The 24181-nt window shown below is 37.5% G+C and overlaps 1 protein-coding gene across 2 annotated transcripts; it reads left to right on the plus strand.

The window, feature by feature from the left end:
• The first annotated feature begins 699 nt into the window (after positions 1 to 699).
• Positions 700 to 22893, plus strand: ccdc88b (coiled-coil domain containing 88B). 2 transcript variants are annotated; one of them, XM_059515948.1, is made up of 29 exons: positions 700 to 961; positions 1503 to 1651; positions 1801 to 1909; positions 4987 to 5056; positions 5189 to 5247; positions 5396 to 5479; positions 5567 to 5707; positions 5839 to 5981; positions 6243 to 6324; positions 6432 to 6590; positions 7419 to 7565; positions 7776 to 7956; positions 8824 to 8939; positions 9041 to 9130; positions 9246 to 9860; positions 10260 to 10439; positions 11402 to 11742; positions 12668 to 12794; positions 13163 to 13561; positions 13735 to 13896; positions 14157 to 14434; positions 15182 to 15325; positions 15942 to 16128; positions 18218 to 18363; positions 18462 to 18575; positions 18743 to 18894; positions 19662 to 19961; positions 22113 to 22182; positions 22694 to 22893. In XM_059515948.1, exons 1-29 carry the CDS (start codon positions 902 to 904, stop codon positions 22731 to 22733), a joined length of 4845 nt encoding a protein of 1614 aa, XP_059371931.1. In that variant the 5' UTR covers positions 700 to 901; the 3' UTR covers positions 22734 to 22893. The 2 variants fall into 2 exon arrangements, with proteins under 2 accessions (XP_059371931.1, XP_059371932.1); XM_059515949.1 differs by having other exon boundaries at positions 701 to 961; positions 1532 to 1651.
• The last annotated feature ends 1288 nt before the right edge of the window (positions 22894 to 24181 follow it).

Consider the following 24181-nt stretch of genomic DNA (forward strand, 5'->3'; position numbering starts at 1 on the left):
ATATTTTCTATCCCCAAACCCAACCCTAACAGAAAACCTATTTGGATTGTTACGCTTTCGGATTAACATCATTTCCTATTTTTTATAATTTATTTCCCTCGGCCTGGGGTCTTCACAATCTCAAAAATGTCAGGTTTTTCTATCCTTGTGAGGACATTTGGTCCACAAAATGTAGCATAAACAAGTACACACACACAAGCTTATATTATACATTATTATTACTACTATTATTATTATAAAAGATCCCGTTACCTGGCAGCGCACTACACCGATTCACCATTAGAGAGCAGCAAAAACTAATTTTTCCTCTTCTGTCACTCTCAAATTCGAGAAATATCGCACCCAAGTCACTTTGCAAATGATGCACCTACATCACTTATTTTAGGTGCATTGTCGATCACTTTCATTGACTTAAATAGATTTCATTTTCCAGTTCTGCCCACACACATAGGCTGTGTCTCAAATCCTAGTGATACTAGACAACAGTTTGGTGTAATAAGGCGCGTAATGCATTTTTAGACATCAGAGACGCGTTGTGGAGATTCAAGAGTGGCTGTGATTCGATGCTCAAAATGCCGTCTAGATAGGCAGCCTATGAGGATTGAGACACAGCCCTAATGTTGCGCTCTCGCTCTGCTCAACGTGGAAACTCGAGCGTCACGGGCGTCGCAGGAGGGGAACAGATCTAATGCAACTCTAGATTCCGGTGTGGTTTCGAAGTGTGACTAATGAAGGAAGGGAAAGGCACAGAAAGCAATCATGTTAACGGTTAAACAGTTTTATATTGACAGTCTATTGTCAACGGAATTACGATAACCATGTGTGTACACTTTAGAGTATATTATTTAAATAATCCGTTGTATTTTGAGGAATAAAGGAAGATCAGGTACAGCAGAAGAAGATGGACGTAGACGTTACGGAAATGTTAGAAGAATTTATGGGAAGTGCACTTGTTACATGGGTAGGTAGTAAGCAAAAACTATTCAAGTTCAATTGATAATCTTCATTTTGTTCGATAAAAAGTTTTGTTAACTTTAGAAACCAATTCAGAAGTATTCTGCAACTATAAGTAATGTTCAGAAAGGATATTTCGATCCATTCATGTTACTTACAGTTAAATCTGAACGATAAAAGCTAAAAAATGGTCAAGATTTATGCTCTTCCCTGCTGAAATCTTCACACGCTTTGCTTTGTTTTGGATCAATTTGATGGACCATGTTTGTAGCTACCTTTGACCAGCTAAAAACAGCTACCATGCTTTAAAACAGAGTTATTTTAAAAAGCGAGGGATATCTTAAAATATCTAAATGATTTCTTTAGAATTTAGAGTCAAAATTAAACTTTTTATTTGATCTGGACATCTGAAAAATATCTAGCAAACTTCATGTAGAAAGTAAAGCATTCACAAGACAGAACACAAATCTGTTATATTCAGATCTTAGATTTTCTTCTTAGACAACCTTGATGTGAGCAGGGAATTGTTTTTTATTATTGTCTGTAAGGTTCTTCTATTTGAGGGTATTGTCGATAGGGAGGACAATGGATCACTCTCTCAGGAATACATGGAAGTAAACTCCAACTCCCAGAATGCCATGAGGCGGTACCTGAAGCTTACCAATGGAGTCTACCTCAATGAGGTCATGAGGATCATGTAAGAAAGACTTACAAAGTGAAAGTCGAAAAAAATGAAAGATATCTATTTTGCTTTGAGTAATGTAGCTTGATTAAAAGCTGACAGACGCTTCACTGATGATAGTTCAACAGTGACATTTTTGTTGTTTTTTTGGTTTCTTTAATCAGTGATCCCATTCCAAAGGTAGAACAAATCTACCACAATGTGGGAGACGACAAGATTCTCAGGGTGCAGAACTTTTCCATCCTCAATCGACACTTGAGATCATACTATCAGGTACCGAAATAAAACATCAGTCAAATCACTATGTGAAAACATAAGAAATATCTTTCCACAAATGCAAAATATTGTTTGATTCCCTGATTCAAATAGAAATACTGCCTGTACCTGATGGTAAATATCATGTACACAGTGTATGAATGAACTGCTTAGTAACTCAGTGAACAGTATACTGCCCTTGTAGCGGTGGAACAAGTTAGCCATGTTTGTTTTTTTAGGTCACTGTGGTTTCACTTCTTGTTTCAAATGTCCTAGTTGTGGACATGTTTTTTATACTACTATTTTCACACAAAGCATGTGTTAATGACAAGCTATTTCATGTGACAGACATTTTAAAATTAAAATGAGAGCAAAAAGCTTATAGTCATTAGAAAACTGTAGCAAAAAAACTCTCATTCATGGTTTCGCTTGACTTTGTACTGACCTGCATTATCTTGAATTTGTACATTTAGTTCTTTAAAATAAAAACAGAGTGTGGTTGCTGACTGCACAGTTGGTTTATCTTTGAGGAAACGTATCTGATTAATCGTTACACTAAATATAGGCAAGTGATCCATACATTTCTGTGAAAGTATAAGAGAAATCTTATGTGAAATAACCAGTGTTGTTTACTAAACACACAGTATTAAATAAAACTATAAAAATATATTTTATTAATTTAAATAAAGATGAAATAAAATGTAGGCTAAATATTATACTCTTAGAAAAAATGATACACAAGCTTTCACTGGGGCAGTAGCCTTACACCTTCTTATCTTATTTATCCCTAAAGGGTGGATATAAGTACCTTAAATGTACATACAGCATTAGTACCTAAAATGTAAACATTAGTACTTATATAGTACATATTTGTCCCTTTTGAAAGGGCACCGTCTCAGCTTTTGTACCTTTTTTATTTTTTCTGAGAGTGTAGATAAAAAGCTTAAACTTAAAGCAAAAATCTGAAATGTTGCCTTGGCAGCTGACTGAAGTGAAATAAGTTTAAAAAAATTTTTTTGAAATAAAAGTAAATGAAGGCTAAACAGAAATATAGCAAAAAAAAAAAAAAAAATAAAACGCTTAAAACTAGAATTAAAATGAAAATCGAAAAATTCAAATTATTAGTAAATATTAGAAACAATACTATTAATACTCAAATAACAAATAAACTGATTGTCTTTAATTATTAAAAATGTGTACAATAAAATACACCACAGGGCATGTCAAATATCCATATGTGACCATGGATCACAAAACAGGTCATAAGGGGCCATTTCTTTTTAAATTGAGATTTATACATCATCTGAAAGCTGAAATAAATAAGCTTTCCATTGATGTATGGTTTGTTAGGATAGGTGGACAATATTTGGCTGAGTTACAACTATTTAAAAATCTGGAATGTGAGTGTGCAAAAAAAAAAATCTAAATACTGGGGAAAAAATTGTTAGCAATGCATATTACTAATCAAGAATTAAGTTTTGATACATTTACAGTAGGATATTTACAATATATCTTCATGAAACGTGATCTTTACTTAATATCATAATGATTTTAACCCAATGTATTATTGACATGCTACTTATGACTGAATTTGTGCTCAAGGGTCACAAATGTATATTAATTAATTAACTTTGTTATTATTTATTTATTTTACAAAAAAATAAAGGTAACACTTTCTATGAAGCCTGTATTTATAATACATAAGGGTATTCTTAAAGCATTATAATGAATGCATAATGCATTATAAAAAACCTTTTAAAATTAAAAAAACTTATTTGTGGTTATAGCTTTTAAGAGTATGATTATTTATAACACAATGAACACGTTGCATCCACTTTAACAATGAATTATATTTCTTATAGTTATAATGTATTATAAGTATGATATCTTGCTATTTTTCTGATGCTACTTAAAGCAGTCAAAGACCACTTAAGTAGTAGTAATAATAATAATGACAACTTTTTTTTTCTCAAACAGCCATAAGATCAGATAACAGGTCATATGAATGTGCAATATGACATTTGCTTTGAACTATTTTTATTGTAATTTCAGTTTGATTATTTTGATGGTACCCTTTAGACAGCTGTTGATATGTAACTCTGCAACTACTTATCAGCTAGCGGTCAGTAGAGTATTAGTATGTCTGCTACTGTAATTATATGCTAACACTTTATTTTGATGGTCAACCAACAGATAAACTGACTATAACTGTCTTTGCAAGTATGTCAACTTATTCTACCATACTACATTTTACCATTCTTGAGCATACTGATAATGAGAGTTAGTTGGCATGTATTGGCAAAGTTGTTTATAGTCGATTACTTAAAGGAACCATCAAAATAAAATGTAACCATATAAAACATTGCATTTTTTTTCAGTTGGAGTATTAAACTCCCATCAATTAATTAACATTAGCGCCAGATTTAATATGATATTCATTGTGTGTTATCAATAATCATACTCTTTAACTTATAACCACAAATACATAAGTATTATGATGTATTATGATTGTTGTTATGCTTATTCATGAGTTGATATAACATAAGTTTTTTTTATAATGCATTATGCATTCATTATAATGCCTTAAAGAATATCCTTATAATGTATTATAAATATGGGCTTCATAGAAAGTGTTACCAAAATAAACTTTTACAGCATCAGCAAATTTCACTTAAATACACTTAAACAAAGTATTACAGTTGTTACTTTTTGGATTTATGTAAATTGTTGGTATTTTTTTGGAATGGTGTAAATACCACTGTATATGATTATATCCACATTATATCACTGTACCATGGTACTGCCACAGTACTTTTTCTTAGAGTAAGTTGTTTTTAAAAGCATTAGAAAATTAGCAGTGTAAAAACAAGATCATTGGTCATACATACTGAATGAGATGTCAGTTGCTGCAGATTAATAAACCTATTTTCTACACTCAAGCTTGTTTTCTTTTGGCCATGACTGCATATGAATTACTTTCTTCTCGCTCTAATGCATGTCATACTTAAACCTATTACTTGCACACTGTCTGGGATGACAGAACACCAGTGAGGTTTTAATGCTTGTCATTTCTTTCACGTGTGTTGCTCTTTCAGGAGAATCTACAGCAGCTGGTGCTGATGCCGCTACCAAATGTTGCCGTTTTAGGTCGAGATCCCTTGACAGGTGCGGTCCTGTCATTTAAAAAAGAAAACATTTTCTCTCTGATTATTATTAAATAAACAGAAATGATCAAAAAGTGCAAATTTTTTAATCAATTAAGCTGAGTTGGTGTTATGTTGGTTTTCTTGTCAAAAGAGGGAGCTGTTGCAGAGCTAAGACGACTGCTACTGTTATTGCTAGGCTGTGCAGTACAGGTAACAAAACACTCTTAACACTTTTAATATATTTAATGGACCGTTAAAGTACTGTAAATTGATTAGAGTCTAATGTTACTAATGTAAACCGATTGATGCTTACATTGTGTGATTCATTTCTCTCTGTTCTATGACTTATTGTCATCAGTGTGAAAAGAAAGAAACGTTTATTCAGCAGATTCAGTGCTTGGACATTGATACACAAGCAGAGCTTGCACTTTACATACAGGAGGTCAGTGCATATTGAACATATTTTCAATTTCAATCTAAAGCGCATTTGTGTAGTGTGCAAATAACTCCGTGATCTACCCTGCTCCAGGTGACCCAGGACCCAAGCGCAGTGCTTCCTTTGGAGTTTGGAGACATGTGTGGGCTGAATGGAGCCGAGCTGCAGACTCTCTTCTGCTCCATGGCCAAACAGATCCAGAACCTGCTCGGCCAACGAGACACACATTTGGAGGTGAGGGAAGAATTTGTTTTGGCAGTCTGACAACTTCAGGTGCAAGTAGGTGAGGCTAGATATGATTAATTCACAGTTGTGTGTTAAGAAAGGGTGCTCTTCAGCTATGGATGTCTCTGTTTGCTCTTCAGAGGATAGCAGAGCTTTGTCAGGAACAGGAATCATCTACAGCCCATTTAACCACGTCAAGCGGGTTTGGAGATGGACCTCCCGAAGGACTGGCTGTGCAGCTGGCAGCCAGCAAAGCTAAACTGCGCCGACTCAAACAGGAACTGTGAGTGTATTTGCAAAGCATATTTAAGGACTGTATACACCATCGTTCAGTTTTTGGGGTCAGTAATATTTTTTAATTCAGCAAAGACGCTGAAAATCAATCCAAGGTGACAGCAAAGACTTTTATAATGTTTCAAAAGATTTGTATTTCAAATGAATGCTGTCCGAATTCTATTTTTAGAATTTTCTTTTCGTTGCACCAGTGCCACAGAAAATACACACTTCATCTTTAAAAAGTGTTTCCACATTAAAATGTTTTAAGGGAGGATAGAGGCGATCAACTCCTGGATTACAAGCAAGAAATGCAAACTATGGAGGAAGAAATAAAGAAACTACAGAAGGAAGTGAGCACACTATATTGATAACAGACACTGTATAATCATTAATAAATGTTTATGGACACCGCCGGCTAGATTTCACTGACATACTGTCTTATGTTTGGTTTGCTCAGAACCGAGCGTTGCAGGTGGAAGCGCGTGTGAGTCGGGGTCTGAAGGATGAGCTGGACTGTCTGCGTGAGCGTGCAGCCAGAGCAGAGCAACTGCAGGCGGAGCTGAAAAACTGCACACATCGGCTCCGCAGCATGGAGCTGTACCGCACACAGCTGAAGGTAGAGGAGGAGATATACATCAGGCCCAATGGAGTAATATTTTGTGCTGCTTGTATTCTGGTAAATGATCAGTTGTGAGAAACGCAAGTTGCAAGAAAGAAAACTTAAAGCAAAGGGTAATTTTCAAAGCGATAGGTCACTGAATAAAAAAAAAATCTGTCAATTACTCACTCTCATTTTGTTCCAAACCAATAAGACTTACTTTCTTCAGCTGAACACAAAAGGAACCCTGCATGAAGCTGCACCATGCAAAGATGAAGATGGTATTTATGAATACATTAAATAGAGCAACTTAAACTACCATTTATAATGCATTTTAAACTGTTTTCTATTGTAATATGTATTAAAATGTCTTTTTTTTTTGTCAGCCAATACTTCAGTCCTCACTCACATGATATTTCAGAAGTCACTCTAATATTCTTATTATCAATGCCAAAAAAAGATTGTGCTACTTAATATTTGTGGATACGGATGCATTTTTTCAATACTCTTTGATACAGAAAGTACAAAAACACCATTTAAAAATATAAATTTGTAAAAAACAAATCTTACATATCTAAAATTGTTAAATAGTAGTGTATTTTTTGCATTTGTTTTAACCAAGTGAAGTGCTTTCATCTGGAAATAATACTAGATTACTTCATTATTGGATAGTAATGACATGATCAACTTTGTAGAATAAAAGCTTTAAAAAGTTGTGATCGATAATAAAACACAATGCATAAGGAGTTCCTGGTTAGCAGCATGAAAGTAAGTCAGGTTTGGGTTTGGAACAGCATGAAAGTTGGTGAATGATTTCTGTAACAGTCATTTTCTCCGACCCTACAGGAGCAGCAGCAGTACTGTGCTTCGCTGCAAGAGAACAAGGCACTGCTGGATGAGCAGCTGGCTGACGCTCGAGCGCGGTGCACTGCTCTGCGGGAACTGGAGAAGGAAAATCTTCTTCTCAGGCAGAAGCTTGTGGATATGGAGGGTGTATGAATGACTTTATGAACTTATAGTGTTTTATTGTTACGCTTCCATTTGTGACTGTGGAGCTCAATTTTGATTATGTAAAACTTCAAAAAGCTACTTTACTAGATCTACTAAAATGTTTGAAAGTTATATGAAAGAACTGCGTTTTTCTAAAATGTGACGTACAGTATATTCATAATGCTTTATGGGTATATAATTGCATTTGTGTAGGAGCGAGATGTTGAGAGACAGAGGGTAGACGAGGTGTTGGAGATGAATATGAGTCTGCAGGTGGATCTCAAGCGTCAGGTTCATTCTGTGGGTGTCAGTCAGAATATGACTCATCAGCATTTCCTCCAATCAGAGCTAGAGTCACACGAGGACGTTCGGGAGATAAACGTGCCTGAGATTGGTAGGTTTTATGCATGATTTGATATTATGACTCAACTGCCATAGGTAGACGATTGATTTCATGTGTTCATGTATATGTATATCAATCATGTATATGAAAATCAAGCTGTCGTGTTTAGGAACAGACATTTATGCATACATTTACATTTCACCCTATCACTAACACTCAGTCAAGGGATAATTTACACAGAAATTAAAATTGTCAGCGTTCACTAACTCTCATGTCTTTCCAAACCTGTATGTAGGAAAGTACAAAAGGAAAAGATTGGCATTGTTCTGGATGCTCTTTCCCATACAATGAAAATGAAGGGGAATAGACAGTGCTGAGCTTTAACAAATAACACTTTCATGTTGATTTTTCTTTTGAATCTCTTTTTATAGCTTGACAATGTTCATCCATACTTTCATCATGTAGAAAAGAGAAGCAGAAACATCCTGTCTCGCTTCTCATGAGTTGACAACAGGAATTTCATTTTTGAGTAAACTAATCCTTAAAGGGATAGTTCACCCAGAAATAAAAACGGTGATCATTTACTCACCCTCATGTCATTCCAAACCCAAAAACCTTTGGTTAAAGATAAAGGAGAACACACACACACACACACACACACACACACACACGTGTGTGAGTGGGTAAGTGCATAGGTTTACGATTATGGGGTGGTTAAATGCTTGAGAATAAGTTGTGTTTTAAGCTGCTTCTTGAAAGTTGCAGTGGTCTCAGCAGTTCAGGTGGAGATTGGCAGCTCATTCTGAGAGGAAGTGGGAGGGTGAAGGTTTTGGAGATTGACTTTTAGCCGCGTTGTAAAGGAACAACAAGGAATAACATGGAGTTAAGTGCACATGTGTTTCACTTACTGTCATTTAGATCTAAAGCCTCTGAGTGAGGAGGTAAACGAGGCTTCCTCGCTGAGGCTTCTGGGAGCTGAAAACGAGAACGCTGAACTGAGGAGACGACTAGAGCTCTTGCAGGCCGAACGAGAGGTCAGTGGATGTTTTGACGTTTTTAGTCCTCAGGCTACAAATTTTATTCAGACTAATTTATGTAAATTGTCAGGTTTCCCATGTTCCTGTCTCTCTTCTAGACTCAGCAGTCCAACCCCCCTGAGATGACTGAAGAGCTCCAGGGACACATGGACCAACTCTCACAAAAGCTTCAAAGCACCCTCAAGGAGGTGAGGCACTTTAGATGGATTTAAAGACAGTTATTCTAAGCGTTTTGTCTACTGTCATTTTGTCCTCTTCTCAACTCTCTGAATCCGGCCCTGTCATTTCTCTTTCAACTGTTAGATGGAGTGTCTGAAGAATGAAAATAGCAGCTTGAAGATAAATCTCGAAGAGCTGAGGACAAAACAGAAACGAAAAGACCTAGAGGAAGAGAGAACAGCCTCAGAGGGAAAAGAAGGGAAAAAGCCATTAATCCCAAGAGGGGAATGCGAGGGAAATGACACGAGAAGAGAAAAACACGATGGAAAAGAAGGCATAATAAAAGCCCAGAGAGAAGATGGAGAGGGGGGAGAGGAGAGCGTCGTAATCCTCAGTGAGAGAAAAAAGAAGGTTATAGATGAAATGAACACCAAAGAGAGAGGAGAGGCCGAGGGTCAGAAAGAAATTGAAAGGAAGAAAGACATCACAGAAGAGACATCTCAGACATACAGTCCAGAAGCCCAGAAGACAGAAGAAGATAAATTCTCCCAGGACACCCTCGCCCTGCATAACCAGCTTCAGCAGGCCCTGGAAGAGGCTGACAGACAGACCACTTTAGCCCAGGATTTGCGCTCCAAACTGGCAGAACAGAGTAAGAAGGTCTTGGAGGCCGAACATAAGCTGGTTTTCCTGGAGGCTGAGAACCAGCGACTGAAGAGGGCAGCAGAGAGCCTCATGGAGGCTAGGAAACAGATAGAGGTAATGAACCATCAAGTTATGACATAGAAAAACCTAATTACTACATCATTGCACAATCCACACCCTTCAATGTCCAGATAACGGTCCAGTCGATAATGGCAATGATTCACAAGTAAAAACACAAATCTCTGCCACAGGCAATTTAGAAAGACATTTAATGTGGTTACTAGACCTGTGTAAAACAAGGACTATTTCTCACAATGAAGACTTTTTCCATTTTTACTCATTGAATCATATAGCATAATGGCATGGGATTGCAATTGAATAGATGCCGCCCTTGATTTCCTCAAAGAACGATCCATGAATCATCACTATTGTGCCTTTAAGCGCAGCACTCCACTTTGATTTGCTTTGGATAAAAGCGTCTGCTAATAACCACTTAATATGTTTATCTGTCAGGTGCTGCAGGGTGAGTCTATGCAGCAGGAGGAGGAGCTGATGCATCTACGCAGTCAGGTGGAGTTTCAGAAGATGCAGGCCGCAGTGATTGCTCAATTAGAGGGAGAGAGGGCAGCCTTGGAGAGGGAGAGAGAGAATCTCAGGGGCACCGTAGACTCACTCAGGGCTGCCGTGCGCAAGGTGAGGCGGGTTATTTGTTTGGTCTTTTGCTGTACTACAAGATATGTATTGCGTGACTGGGGAAACTTTGATATTACTGTTGCCTACATTAAAATTCTGCTATAACAATGAGTGGATATCAAAAACACAATGGGCAGAGAATCAGCATAGGTAACAGTGATAGATGATAATTGGTCTTTAAAGTGGTTTACAGAAAAATGAAAGTTAATTTACTCACTCTCATATTGCCCAAACTCATGCTTTCAGTTGTGGAAAGCAAAGGAAAAACATAGTTAAACTGAATGACAATTAAGGTTGTCAAGCCTCCAAAAGATTAAAAAACACCATAAAAGTAGTTCATATTAGTCCATGTGCGCCGTATTGTATGGATTTGTGTGGGGAACATACCAAAACCTTACAAATTTCCTCTCTTAATTCTCATTTGCATATTCAAACTTGGAGAATCAAGAGGCCTCATGCCATGTCAGTAATGCCATTGGCTCTTGCATGTCTCATGACTGAACATGATATGCCAGCTTTAAATATGTAGATTTGTGAGTCATGCTGAATGATATTCAGTGCAAAATCATTTAAATTTCAAATTAAATCCATATACAAAGCTATAATATAGTTTCAAAAGCCTTTCAATTATGCATACCAGTCATATAGACCACTTTTATGTCAGTAAGATTTTTGCTTTGACATAAATTAATACTTTTATTCAGCGAGGAGGCATTAAATTGATCTGAAGTGACAGTAAAGGCTTTTCTTTGACTTTGACACTCCATTCTGCATTTACTTCTGTTGTATAGAAAAGAGCTATGTAAAAATCTCCTCATATATTACAAGGGGCATTAACAGCATAGAGAGATTCAAGCATAGAAATTCATTTGTCATTTTTGGTCAACTGTTCCTTCAAATCTGAAGAAAAGTGGGTGTTTTTCTATTTGTTGACTGAACTAAGCAAACTTATTTTTTCATAGGGTGATCAGTTAGAGCTGACCAACCAAAACCTTAAGGCAGACCTTGAAAGACTGGGACGGACCTTAGAGTCTTCCAGGCGGCATGAAGATGAGCTAAACGCTGAACTGCAAGAGTCTGGCGTGGAGGTGGAGTCTCTGACTCGAGGGCGGGAAGAAGTGCTGCTTGAAGTCATGCGACTGGAGCAGGAGAAGGAGGCGTGTCAGGCAGAGCTGGACAGTCAACGGCGTGAGCTACGACAAAGAGAACGAGAAATGGCCAGACTTAGACAGCAGCTGGAAAGCACAACATCTGCCCTAGAGCATGGCAACCAACGAGCCTGCAGCCTAGAGGCACAAAACAGGTACAGACATAAGAACGTGCAGAGGGACCTGCGCACTTATTGAAGTATGTCACCAAAAAAAATTATAGTTCCATTATTTACTCACTTTCATGTAGTTCAAAGTGAATATGATGATTTTTATACATTTATACATATACACACATACATATACATATATATATATATATATATATATACACTACTGCTCAAAAGTTACAAATTTGATAAGAAATAAAAACCTTAATTAGCAAGAAATTGATCAAACATGACAGTACACTGGTACAAAAAAATTATATTTCAAGTAAATGTTGCAATATAATCAGCATATTAGAATAATTTCTGAAGGATTATGTGAGAGCAGACTGCTGCTGAAAATATAGCTTTTCCATCACAAGAATAAATTACATTTTGAAATAGGAAACAGCTCACAATATTAGTTTTTAACTGTATTTTTAAACAAATAAATGCAGCAATGGTTAGCATGAGAAATTAATTGGAAAAATCTTACCAATGTAACTTTTTCCGATGAATGTCGTCTCTTCTTGTTCTTCCATGCTCCAAAAATGACCAAACACCATGAATGTCGGCTTGTGCTTTATATTTCTTTTGACCCAAGGTCAAGTATTTATTCACTACTGATAATCTTCCACTGCAGCTTTCATATCTCTAAAAGCATTGGTTCTTATCTGTCTGTTGCTCACAAAACTTGGAATATAGCGCACGAGTTGTCTTAACCACCTTTATGATACTTTTATAATGCCTTTTTGGTATTTTTGGAACAACAGAAGGATATGAATAATAAATACATTTTCATTTTGTGAACTATTTAATTTATTTCACACGGAACCCTTTGTCAATGTCCTTATTTCTGATCTTATGAAATAAAAAGCATGGCATAAGAATATTATGTATATCACTCATCTGTACATCTGTCATCTGCCCACAGACGCATGTGTCAGGAGATTTCTCAGCTCAAAGAGACATGTGCCCAGTTCGATGAGCTACAGAAGGAGAATCTGCAGCTCGGTACACTCCACACTGAGAGCAAGGTCCAGATTGACTCCCTAACAAAGGTCTGTGCAGCATTCAAAGCGTTTGTTTGTGAGATCTGAATGATAAAAGCAATTACTATAGTGCTTCAGTACACCATATTTCTACAATTATGTTTGCCTGGAGGTCCCACTGAGCTGAGGTCTTGCAAAATGGTCTCCTTTGAATATTTCCTTTCAACTAGATAATTGTTTTCTAGCTGCTTTTTTATCTGAAAATCCTCAGCGCAATTAGATTTCCCCTCCTTGGACAACTGTGCTGAAATTGCATTTTTGTGAGATTAATGAAAGTGGTTATTGCTCAGGTTTTCCTAAAGAGGCACGTGGTTGGTTCTGGATAAAGCTGGTAAGGTACAGCAATTGTCTAACTTTAATATCCCACTCACAACCAGGATCTGGCTAATGAGAGTGCCCATTCCCGAGAGTTGTCCAATCAAATCGCTCAGCTGAACAGAACTCTTGAAGAGTTGCAGACAAAGCTTGATGTGGCAGCTACACAACAGCAACGATCATCTCCAGAGGTTGCTTTTTCTCCTCCTGACTCTCACACACAGAAAATCGAGGGTTGTGAATCAAACAGACAGTCTCCACTGCTGTCAGGAAGCCCCCATGAGGCCACTGTCAGTACTGTAGATAAGGCTAACCACAACAAGAGCCTGGGGCCTATAGACTGTATCCATGCAGCAGAAGACTCTGAAAACACAAGGAACAAACAACCACACACAACTGCAGAGACTGGCACTGGCAGCCAGCAGGCGTTGAGTCAAAGACTGATAAATACGGAAAGGGAGGTGAGATAAAATGCAAAACACACTGAAATGTAATTACGTTTCGGGCCCTGCAAGGCTAGTACACGTATGTTTTTATTTAAACATCATTAACGCCGTCCAGGGATTCTGATTACATTCTAAATGAATGGATATCAACTTGTATGCTGAACTCCATGCCTCTGGTTGTATCCCAGAATGCAGTGCTGCAGCGAGAGCGGGAGGTGTTGCTGTCTCAGCTGACTCGGTCTCAGTCAGCCTGTACTCAGCTCAGAGAGCAGCTGGATGCCCTGCAGCGCCACTCCTTCTCGCTGCAAGAGAACTGTGCTAAATTACAGGCCCTCAACACCAAACTACAGGTGAGTGCTTGATTGAGTGTGGGTTGCTGGTCTCTAAATGGACCCTTGATGCTGAAATAAAGCCTGGGGTATTTTAGAAACTGACATTTGTTTAAATCAATATTAGTTTTTACAGTGGGTGGACACTAACAGTTTTCAATCATACAGTTGATGAAGCATAAAACGACACCACTTTAAATTATACAGGCTTTTCATGAACTGGATATTTCCACCCCAGCGACTACACTCTGCTTTCTTGTGCCCTCTCTCCTCTCACTTAGGTGGAACAGGCGTCTCTGAGCGGCGAACATGTGGCGGTGTTGGCACGTCGCAGTGAGAGCGAACTGCGCTGTGCGGCTCTGGAGGCGGAATCAAGGGTGTGGCTCAAGGAGAAGGAGGAGTCCGTGATGCGCCTGGAGGCTGTGAGGCGGGATCACGAGAGATTGACAGCTCTGCAACAGAGACAGGAGGCGGAGTTAGAAGAGTTGTTGGTCAAACACAGTCAACTGAAAAGCACCAGTCGCAGTCTAGAAGCTCAATATAAAGACACTGAGGCCAGGTACACTGCCTTAGACAAGTTACATTTATTGAATTCATTAAATTAATAACCATTTATTTATTTGAAAATAAATTCATTCATAATCATTTGTTTAATAAATAATAAGTGTAGGTTATTCACATAAAAGTTCCAAGAGATAAAATCTGAGGTTATTTAATTTGTAAATATTTAAAAATTTATAAATTTTTGCATACTCCCTTAAGTGGTCTTAGCAGAAAAATTTAAGGTTATTTTATTTATTAATATTTTAAATAAATAAAGAATAATATAATAATAATACTTTTAGATAATATATAATTTTTTAGGTTATTTCATATGTTGTTTTAAGTAAATCTGTGATATGTCAAAATATATCAAAATATGAACACACAAGGTTGTTAACATGACTTGTACTTCAGTAAAAAAAAAAGTATTAAGTTTCAAAAAAGTATTGGTTTCAAAAAAGTATTTCTAATTCTATTTGTTTTCTTTTTTCTTTTAATAAAAAAAGCACACTTGACCCTCTATCCCCTGCACAAAAAAAGAAAACTAGCTTTTCCTATTCTATATACTTGTGTGTGTGTGTACACACATATACATATATATACACATACATATACACACACACACACACACATATATATATATATATATATACATACACACACACACACACACACATATGGATTAAATTATCTTGATTTATAATTTATCAAAATGTCTTTGATTTTAATCTTGTAAAATGTTGTAAATACTGTGCTTGTCTAGATATAAGGAGCTGTTGGAGAAGAAAGCACAGCTGGAGGAAGCAGAGGAATCGATACGTGTGGAGAGACAGAAAATGGAGAAAGTGACACAAGGGCAGGTGGAAAGCGTGAAGGAGCTGGAGAGACTGAAAATGGACAATGAAAGGTGAGAGAAATTTGTAATTGACTTGAAGTTACAGTTGAGCAGATTCATAGAAAAGAGAGCGGAAGTGATGATACCACCCACCTCAAACTGTTCTTCTTCCACTGTGGTGACGGTAAGCCCAACCAAAGTCGCCCCACAACATGAGTCATTTCATAGCCAGTTTCCAACAGTTGTTGCCATGGTGTGACAGCCCATGAAAATATTTGTAATGCCGGATGCTTTGGTGAACAAGATAAAAGAAAAATATCTAAATATATCCCAGCAGGAGGAAGTATACTTGTATTCAGTATGTTCAGTTTAGTGTAGGTAGATAACTGTGTTTATATAGATTAGTGTTTTGATCACTTGTCTAGATGCATGGACTGATAGTTGACAAAAACATGTCTGGGTTTAACCTCAGAATCAAGATAAATATTGAGCATGAAAATGAAAACGGAAGTGAAAGACTAAATTAGATCTACTTTGAATTATTTACACTTGTATATAAAAATATAATCACAAATTAAAAATTAATACAAATGTCATAAAGCCTTTTTTAAACCTTATTTGTTTTGGGAGTAAAATGTGACTTTCATGACATGTGTAGTTTAGTGTGATTCTCCTGTTTAATGTGTAGATATCAGAACCTGCAGAAGGAGTGGGTTCAGGTGCAGTCCGAGCTGCTGGCTCAGAGTTCAGTTCTGCGGGCAGAGTTGAGTACGGCTCAGCTTGAGCGGACCAGACTGGAGGGAGAACTCAGCGCTCTTAAAGAGCACAACCAACAGCTGGATCTCAACACCGTCCGTCTCAGCAGCCAAAACCAGGTCTGAGCACAATGCACATTATGACAGTTCTGTGTGAATATATACAGTACATTTTATAAAAAAAAATTGTGTTAAGCCAGTACTTTTAAACAGCAAGGACAATTTTTAATTAAACAATTATATTTCATTAAATGTATTGTTAAAGTCTGTTACAAGAAGTTGCTAATTCAAATAAATACTGTAATTTTTTACTTTCCATTGCTGAAGAAAATAACAGTTTCCACAAACATTTTTAGGAGCACAACCATTTCATATATATTTATATATATACAGAGTGGGTACGGAAAGTATTCAGACCCCCTTAAATTTTTCACTCTGTTATATTGCAGCCATTTGCTAAAATCATTTAAGTTCATTTTTTTTCCTCATTAATGTACACACAGCTCCCCATATTGACAGAAAAACACAGAATTGTTGACATTTTTGCACATTTATTAAAAAAGAAAACTGAAATATCACATGGTCCTAAGTATTCAGACCCTTTGCTCAGTATTTAGTAGAAGCACCCTTTTGATCTAATACAGCCATGAGTCTTTTTGGGAAAGATGCAACAAGTTTTTCACACCATGATTTGGGGATCCTTTGCCATTCCTCCTTGCAGATCCTCTCCAGTTCTGTCAGGTTGGATGGTAAACGTTGGTGGACAGCCATTTTCAGCTCTCTCCAGAGATTCTCAATTGGGTTTAAGTTAGGGCTCTGGCTGGGCCATTCAAGAACAGTCACCGAGTTGTTGTGAAGCCACTCCTTCGTTATTTTAGCTGTGTGCTTAGGGTCATTGTTTTGTTGGAAGGTGAACCTTCGGCCCAGTCTGAGGTCCTGAGCACTCTGGAGAAGGTTTTTGTCCAGGATATCCCTGTACTTGGCCACATTCATCTTTCCCTCGATTGCAACCAGTCGTCCTGTCCCTACAGCTGAAAAACATGATGCTGCCAACACCATGCTTCTCTGTTGGGACTGTATTGGACAGGTTATGAGCATTGCCTGGGTTTCGCCACACATACCATTTAGAATTAAGGCCAAAAAGTTCTATCTTAGTCTCATCAGACCAGAGAATGGGGGCTTTCATGTGTCTTGCACTGAGGAGAGGCTTCCGTCGGGCCACTCTGCCATAAAGCCCCGACTGGTGGAGGGCTGCAGTGATGGTTGACTTTCTACAACTTTCTCCCACCTCCCGACTGCATCTCTGGAGCTCAGCCACAGTGATCTTTGGTTCTTCTTTACCTCTCTCACCAAGGCTCTTCTCCCCCGATAGCTCAGTGTGGCCAGACGGCCAGCTCTAGAAAGGGTTCTGGTCATCCCAAACGTCTTCCATTTAAGGATTATGGAGGCCACTGTGCTCTTAGGAACCCTAAGTGCAGCAGAATTTTTTTGTAACCTTGGCCAGATCTGTGCCTTGCCACGATTCTGTCTCTGAGCTCTTCAGGCAGTTCCTTTGACCTCATGATTCTCATTTGCTCTGACATGCAATGTGAGCTGTACGGTCTTATACAGACAGGTGTGTGGCTTTCCTATTCAAGTCCAATCAGTATAATCAAACACAGCTGGACTCAAACGAAGGTGTAGAACCATCTCAAAGATCCTCAGAAGAAATGAACAGCACCTGAGTTAAATATATGAGTGTCACAGCAGAGGGTCTGAATACTTAGGACCCTGTGATATTTCAGTTTTTCTTTTTTAATAAATATGCAAAAATGTCAACAATTCTGTGTTTTTCTGTCAATATGGGGTGCTGTGTGTACAGGAAGGTGAGGAAAAAAATTAACTTGTGATTGATTGATTGATTTTAGCAAATGGCTGCAATATAACAAAGAGTGATATATATATACATATATATGTATAGCCTTGATCTGATGTCTTAAAAGTACATTTTTAGATTGAATTCTTATCAGTTTTGTGTGTATCATTTGTCATTTTTTGTTTACATTTTTTTATTTAAGAATTATTTACAGGTTTAAATTCTGTGGTCTTATTATGCATTTCATTATATTGAAAGTCTGAGATTAATCACAGTAACTAAAAAAAAGTTTAACAATACATATTTTAATGTATAGTATAATTTATTGCCCTAGTATTTATATGTTTTCTATAGCTCCTAACCCAGTTGAAGGCAAACTTGGAGGAGGAGAACCGGCATCTAGTAGAGCAGAACCAGAATCTGGCCAAAGATAACAAGGCCCTACTGGAGAGCAGGCTGGAGAGCCGAGACCAGCACCACAACCAGCAGAGAGAGTACCTGTAAGAACAAACACACATCCGCAGCTCACTTTTATCCATAAGCACCATGTAGAACCACCTGCATCAGTCTCCCATCTGTCCATCTCTCTCCACCTCAGTGACAAGCTCAACGAGCTGCGCAGGGAGAAGCAGAAGCTGGTGGAGAAGATAATGGATCAGTATCGTGTTTTGGAGCCTGGTCTGGCTGGCATGAGTCCACTCAAACAACCAAAGTTAGTGAGGCTTTAACATCTGTCTCTAGCAGACACATTGCTTTAATCACTGTATGCTCTTTTTCATCTCGACATCCTGCCATTTTTCTCTTTTACCTTTTTTTTTTGACTGGTCTGAATCTTGCTGGCGGCCTTTCAATTACCTATAAACTCTCTTGTGGCTTCAGGAAGTCAAACTGGATCGCAGACCGCATGAAGAAGCTGATAAAACCTAAAGGTGGAAGCAAAGAAAGCCGTGCTCAGTTTATTGCTGCTGGAAGTATAGAGAACCTCGCGGATGCTGTAGACGGTGCTCCCATCTCTTCAGCCCCAGCGCCTGGTGAGACTGCAGAGCTGTATGGCTGGTGTAATAACATTAGATGTATTGTACCACAGAGCGTAAGAGAGTGCCAGTAAGTTAAGACTGCAGGCGTCCCTGGACTCTGTAAAACACAAAAAGGTCCCAAAAAGCCCATAACAATGAATGATGCTGTTACCCTTCCACATTATGCGATTCCCATGGATCACAACCAGACATAGTAATTCTGTGTTTATGTGAAGGAGCAAAGGAATGGAATTTGCAGATCAAATGAATATTGCACAGAGTGTATACAGCATTGAGATTTATGTTAATATGAATACCAACAGTAACAGTGTAATAGTACTTATATGTATTGCAATTTCTGTGTATATGGTAGATACATATAACAAGCCATTGACTTTGAACAAATAAGGGGATTTGTAATTTTTTCTTCCATATTAATTTTTTCTTTGCTTTGTCGTTCTCATAAAAAGAATATTATCAGAAAGAATATTATTAAATATTATCAGCATAAATTAAAGACAAAGACAGCACAACAAAAATTAACAAGATATTTTATTAATTGTTTTTTGTAATCATTAATATATTACATATTTTATATTTTTCAAGTTTAAGGAGAATAAGGAGAATTTGGGGGGATAATGGGTTTAATAATTTTGAAAATAATGTTGCAGTGTAAAAAACCCTTAATTGTCAGGTTTGTGAGATTCGTTCATAAAGATCTTTACCTCACCAGAAAGAGAATAAAAATGTTATCTTTGACTTCACTGTTTCACCCCTCTCAGGTCATGAGAAGGATCCCATCAGTGCTCCAGTGTCCCCAAGTTCACTAAGGAGAATCTCATCTCAGGCTGAAGATGATCACCCCAAAGCTAATCTGCGGACGGGTCGGCGTAAGCTGGGATCCCGGCACGGCTGGGCTCTCGGCAGGGGTAGAGTAGGAATTTCCCAGTCCTTCAGCCCAGGAGACAAGCATGTGCAACCTCGCATCCATCTGCGCTCTTCCCAAACTGGATCAGCGGCCCTCTGGGAACATGACGGCAGCCCTACACCCAGCCAGGACAGCCCTAGTGAGGAGGGCAGAGGTAAGAAGGCTAAAAATATAAACCAGATGGGGTAGAAGCAGGGGCGGATCTACCGTGGTGGCATGGGGTGGCAAATGCCACCCTAAAAGAAAGCCTTGCCACCCCTGCTGCCACCCCAGTTGGCAGCAACGAATTAAAGTTATGGCCAATTTTAAAATTTACGCTCGCGAATCTCCGATGTCCGACTGCAGTAAATGCCGCAGCACGAGAGGACGCCAGAGCGGCACAAGACTGATTTGTTTGGAAAACTTTGAGCGCGCGCGACGCGAGGGAACCATGAGTCGCGAGGAGACACAGGAGGAAAGAGGTAAAAATGGATTATCTGTCAAGAAATGAAGCTTTAATGAAAGCACTGACTTTGAGATGATAAAATAACTAACATTACAGTGGTGTAGTCTCCTAAGTGATACGTTACCCACTTTTAAAAATCGTGAGGATACGTAACAACTTCGTTTTGTGTCAGAACTTTCACACTTTCATTCATAAATTCACCCTGTCTGTGTTTGCAAAGCGACACGGATTGAATCGCGGAATTCAGTCACAAATGGAACTTGCTCTATAAAGCAGAACGTCACAGAATTCGGCCATTTTTGAATAAACAAATCAAAAGAAGGGCTGTACATTTAATCAGATCTCGATATGGAATAGTGTCTGTGAATATTAAAGGTGTTGTTATACACGTCTCTGGGAATGAGCGTGTGCTCAATGTGTGCTCTTCTACTACTACTACACACACACTGAAGCACGCGGGGTGTTTTCAGCTCTTCACTATATTGACGCATGATGTAGGCTACACATGTGCACGCCAGCATGCTAGGAGTGGATTTCACCATTACATTTGATAAAACTATCTTCATTCATCCGTATCCACAGACAGAAACCGCAATGTCTTTACGGAAACCTGTCAAAATAAAATTTGTGTATAACTTGAAGAAATTTAAACAGAAATATAGTACTATTGCACAGTAGAGTATGCTATACTTCAAGTAGGCCTAATAGCTAATAATAATAATAGTTTATTAAAAAACACAGAAACTCTGTCTACAACCCACCAAAATAAAAGTTCGGTCTAACTAAGAAAATATATAAGAAATTGCACAGTAAAATATACTTTAAAAAATATCTACTAAAATGTTATTTTAAAGGAATATCACACAAGTTTTCATAGATGTTTTAATTTAAACTTGCCAAAACAATAACACCATTTTTTCCAAAAACAATTTCTAAAAGTACATTTGTATTTGTGCCTATAATGTTTATTTATTTATTATTATTGTCAGATAATAAAACCTATGCTTCAGGGACCATATTCATATAACATCTAAGGCTAAATGTAGCTCTTGACTGGTTGAGTTAGTTGGTGATAAACACTAAAAAGTAGAAAGTCAGTTGAGTCTCCCCAGCTGGAGATGTCATTGGCATCTTGTGTTTCTTATAATAAATTGAAATGTTGATAACACTTTAATCTTTCATAATGCTCTCAATTACACGTCGATGAATACTGTATGCATAAGTGAGTGTGGTGGTGCTTATGGGGTAATGCTCTGGGACAGGTGAGAATGAGGTGGGGGGGGGTCACTGTATACTCACTACAAAAAACAAAATTTAAAATGTGACACTGGTGTAAATGGTGTAAATCCTGCTGAATATGAAGCAATGTTGTTCTTTTTGTTGTTTTTTATATACATTTCTTATTTTGTATAGTCAGTCAAAAACAGTATGCTTCCCCTCTCACACATCTGCCACTCATCACCTGTGTCTTAACCTTAATGCCTTTCCTGTGATAATGCCCATTACTTCTATCACACTTCTATCTCCTATTAAGTGAGATCACATTGTATGGTCACTTATTCCTTGTATGTTTCAAATGCAAGACTTTGATTGCATGAGATTAAGTTTGTAAATGGCAGCCTGTGCCCTTTTGTAATGTGTTCATATACTATTTATCATCAAACTGTGATGACTGTGACTAAATTTAGTATATATATATATGTTGCCACCCCTCAAAAATTCCTGCCCCCTTCTTGCCACCCCACCAATATTTTTCTAGATCCGCCCCTGGGTAGAAGAAAATGTAATTTGCTTAAGTTGTAAAATAACATGCATAGTATTTGTTTTGTGTTGAGTATAAGATCTGGATGTGTGTTTTAGTTGATAGTGAGGAGAACATCTCACCTGCACACTCGGATGTCAGCCGTGTCTCATCTGGAGCTGAAGGTCAGTCTACTGTACAGCATTGATTTTTTACTAGTGAATTTTTTGTTTGTGACGTCTTATAAAGTGTCACGTTACAATTTTTTTGAAACCAATACAACTGTCAACTGGTAGAAGCTAGACACAGGTTATTGCCAAAATACTGACATGCTCTTATGATAATAACTGATCAAACTACAGAAGGTAAAAGAAAGAAAAATCCAGAAATTACATATGGGTCCACTTGTTTTTCAAAACTATATTATGTCTATCTATCAATCCTTTTCCATTCAGTCTGTCATATTAATACATCTGAATATATTATGGAGCTAATTAATATTTTCATTGAAAGAAAAAAATCTGCATTTCAAGATTTTTTTGTTTGATTTAAATTAGGCTCAGTAATTAGCCACTCGATAATAAGCAAGACCAGTTCATTTCAGTTTAATTATTGAATATGCCTTGATTTTATTTTTTGAGAATGCCCAAAAACATTAACATTAATCTCTTTGTCTCTCTCCTTTAGAATTTCTCTCCAGTTTTGACAAGCAACAGGACACAGACAACAAACAAGCATAAAGCAATCACAATTTGTTAATGCTCATCGAACTACTTTTATCCCTTGGTTTTTAAACAATTTTACATACAAAACCTCCATAAAGCATATTGAAAAGACTTACTATATGTAATGGTCCAATACATTTATTGTTGGAAAACAAATAAATGGATTTATAACACATATGTTAAGTACATCCATCATTAATAAACTCCATACATTTATAGACATGCGACTTTCCTGAAATATTATAGTAAATACGATACTAAAATATGTAGTGGTTGAGGTTGTAGTTCCTATCCTCACCGCTATGTGGCACTTTAATGCTCAGTGGTTGGTGTGCTGCCGGTATCTTTGTATCTGTATAATTATGAGAGTGTCTTATACAAACTGATGCTAACAAGATATTTATGAGAGCAGATTAATTCATGCCATCTCGTTGGGGGAAAAAAAGCTGACACTTTGACATTTAAGGAGTCAGAAGATGATGGGGGTCTTAAAACAATGTGGGTGCGGGTAAAGATTTTTTTTTTTTGACAATCCTTGGCTGGGGTGAATCATAACTCAAAAGCGACAAATGGAACACTAATACAATTCATGAATTATGCAGTTGTCATGGCAACATTAATCAAAATGCGTCAGTCCGCAGACCTTTTTGTCGATGAATTGATGATATACTGAGCACCATGATGCAGAGTTTTGAGACTGTCATCAAGTAGACCGCATTTCAAGCAATATCTTAAAGAATTAAGTTGAGAGGAGAATGATTATTATGAGAATCTCATGGCCTGATTGTTTCTCCAACGGTGTCCTTAAAACAAACCCACCACATTTTTATACGCAGATTGTATTTGCAGCTATTGCGAGATGAGATGTGACCTTCTGACTCCCTGGAGTTTGTTGAAGATTTTAAGACTTTGTGGGGATCATCTGAAATATGGTCACCGGTGATAGTATCTTTCCGAAACACTCTCATCTAACCCCATTCGTTCCTGCTTTCTCCTTCCATCAGCGGCTCCTGTCATGCTCCGCTCCCTGGTGCGCTCTCCTCCTCCTCCTCCTCCTCTCCTCTCCTCTCCCTCCCTCACTTGTTTCTCCCCCAGTGTATTAAAGGCTTTGACGCTCTCAGTAAAAGCTGATTTATTTTGTGGAGCTATCGATCGCTCTCTGCATTAAAGATCATAATTCATTACCCCGGCCCTTTTAATACATTAAACATTCAAAATAAAAATAAAATAAAATCGAGGTAGGTGAGAGGAGAGCACTCAGACACTGTCCACTCACACATGCACACACGCTTTCCATTTCAATTACATTTGGACAAACACTTTCAGCCACCATTTTCAGAAGGGTATAATTATCGTTAATGTATAAGTTTATTAAAACATTTTAAATATTAAATCTTTATTCTTTATATATATATATATATATATATATATATATATATATATATATATATATATATATATAT

The sequence above is a fragment of the Carassius carassius genome, chromosome 29, assembly GCF_963082965.1.
Source record: "Carassius carassius chromosome 29, fCarCar2.1, whole genome shotgun sequence".
NCBI lineage: Eukaryota > Metazoa > Chordata > Actinopteri > Cypriniformes > Cyprinidae > Carassius > Carassius carassius.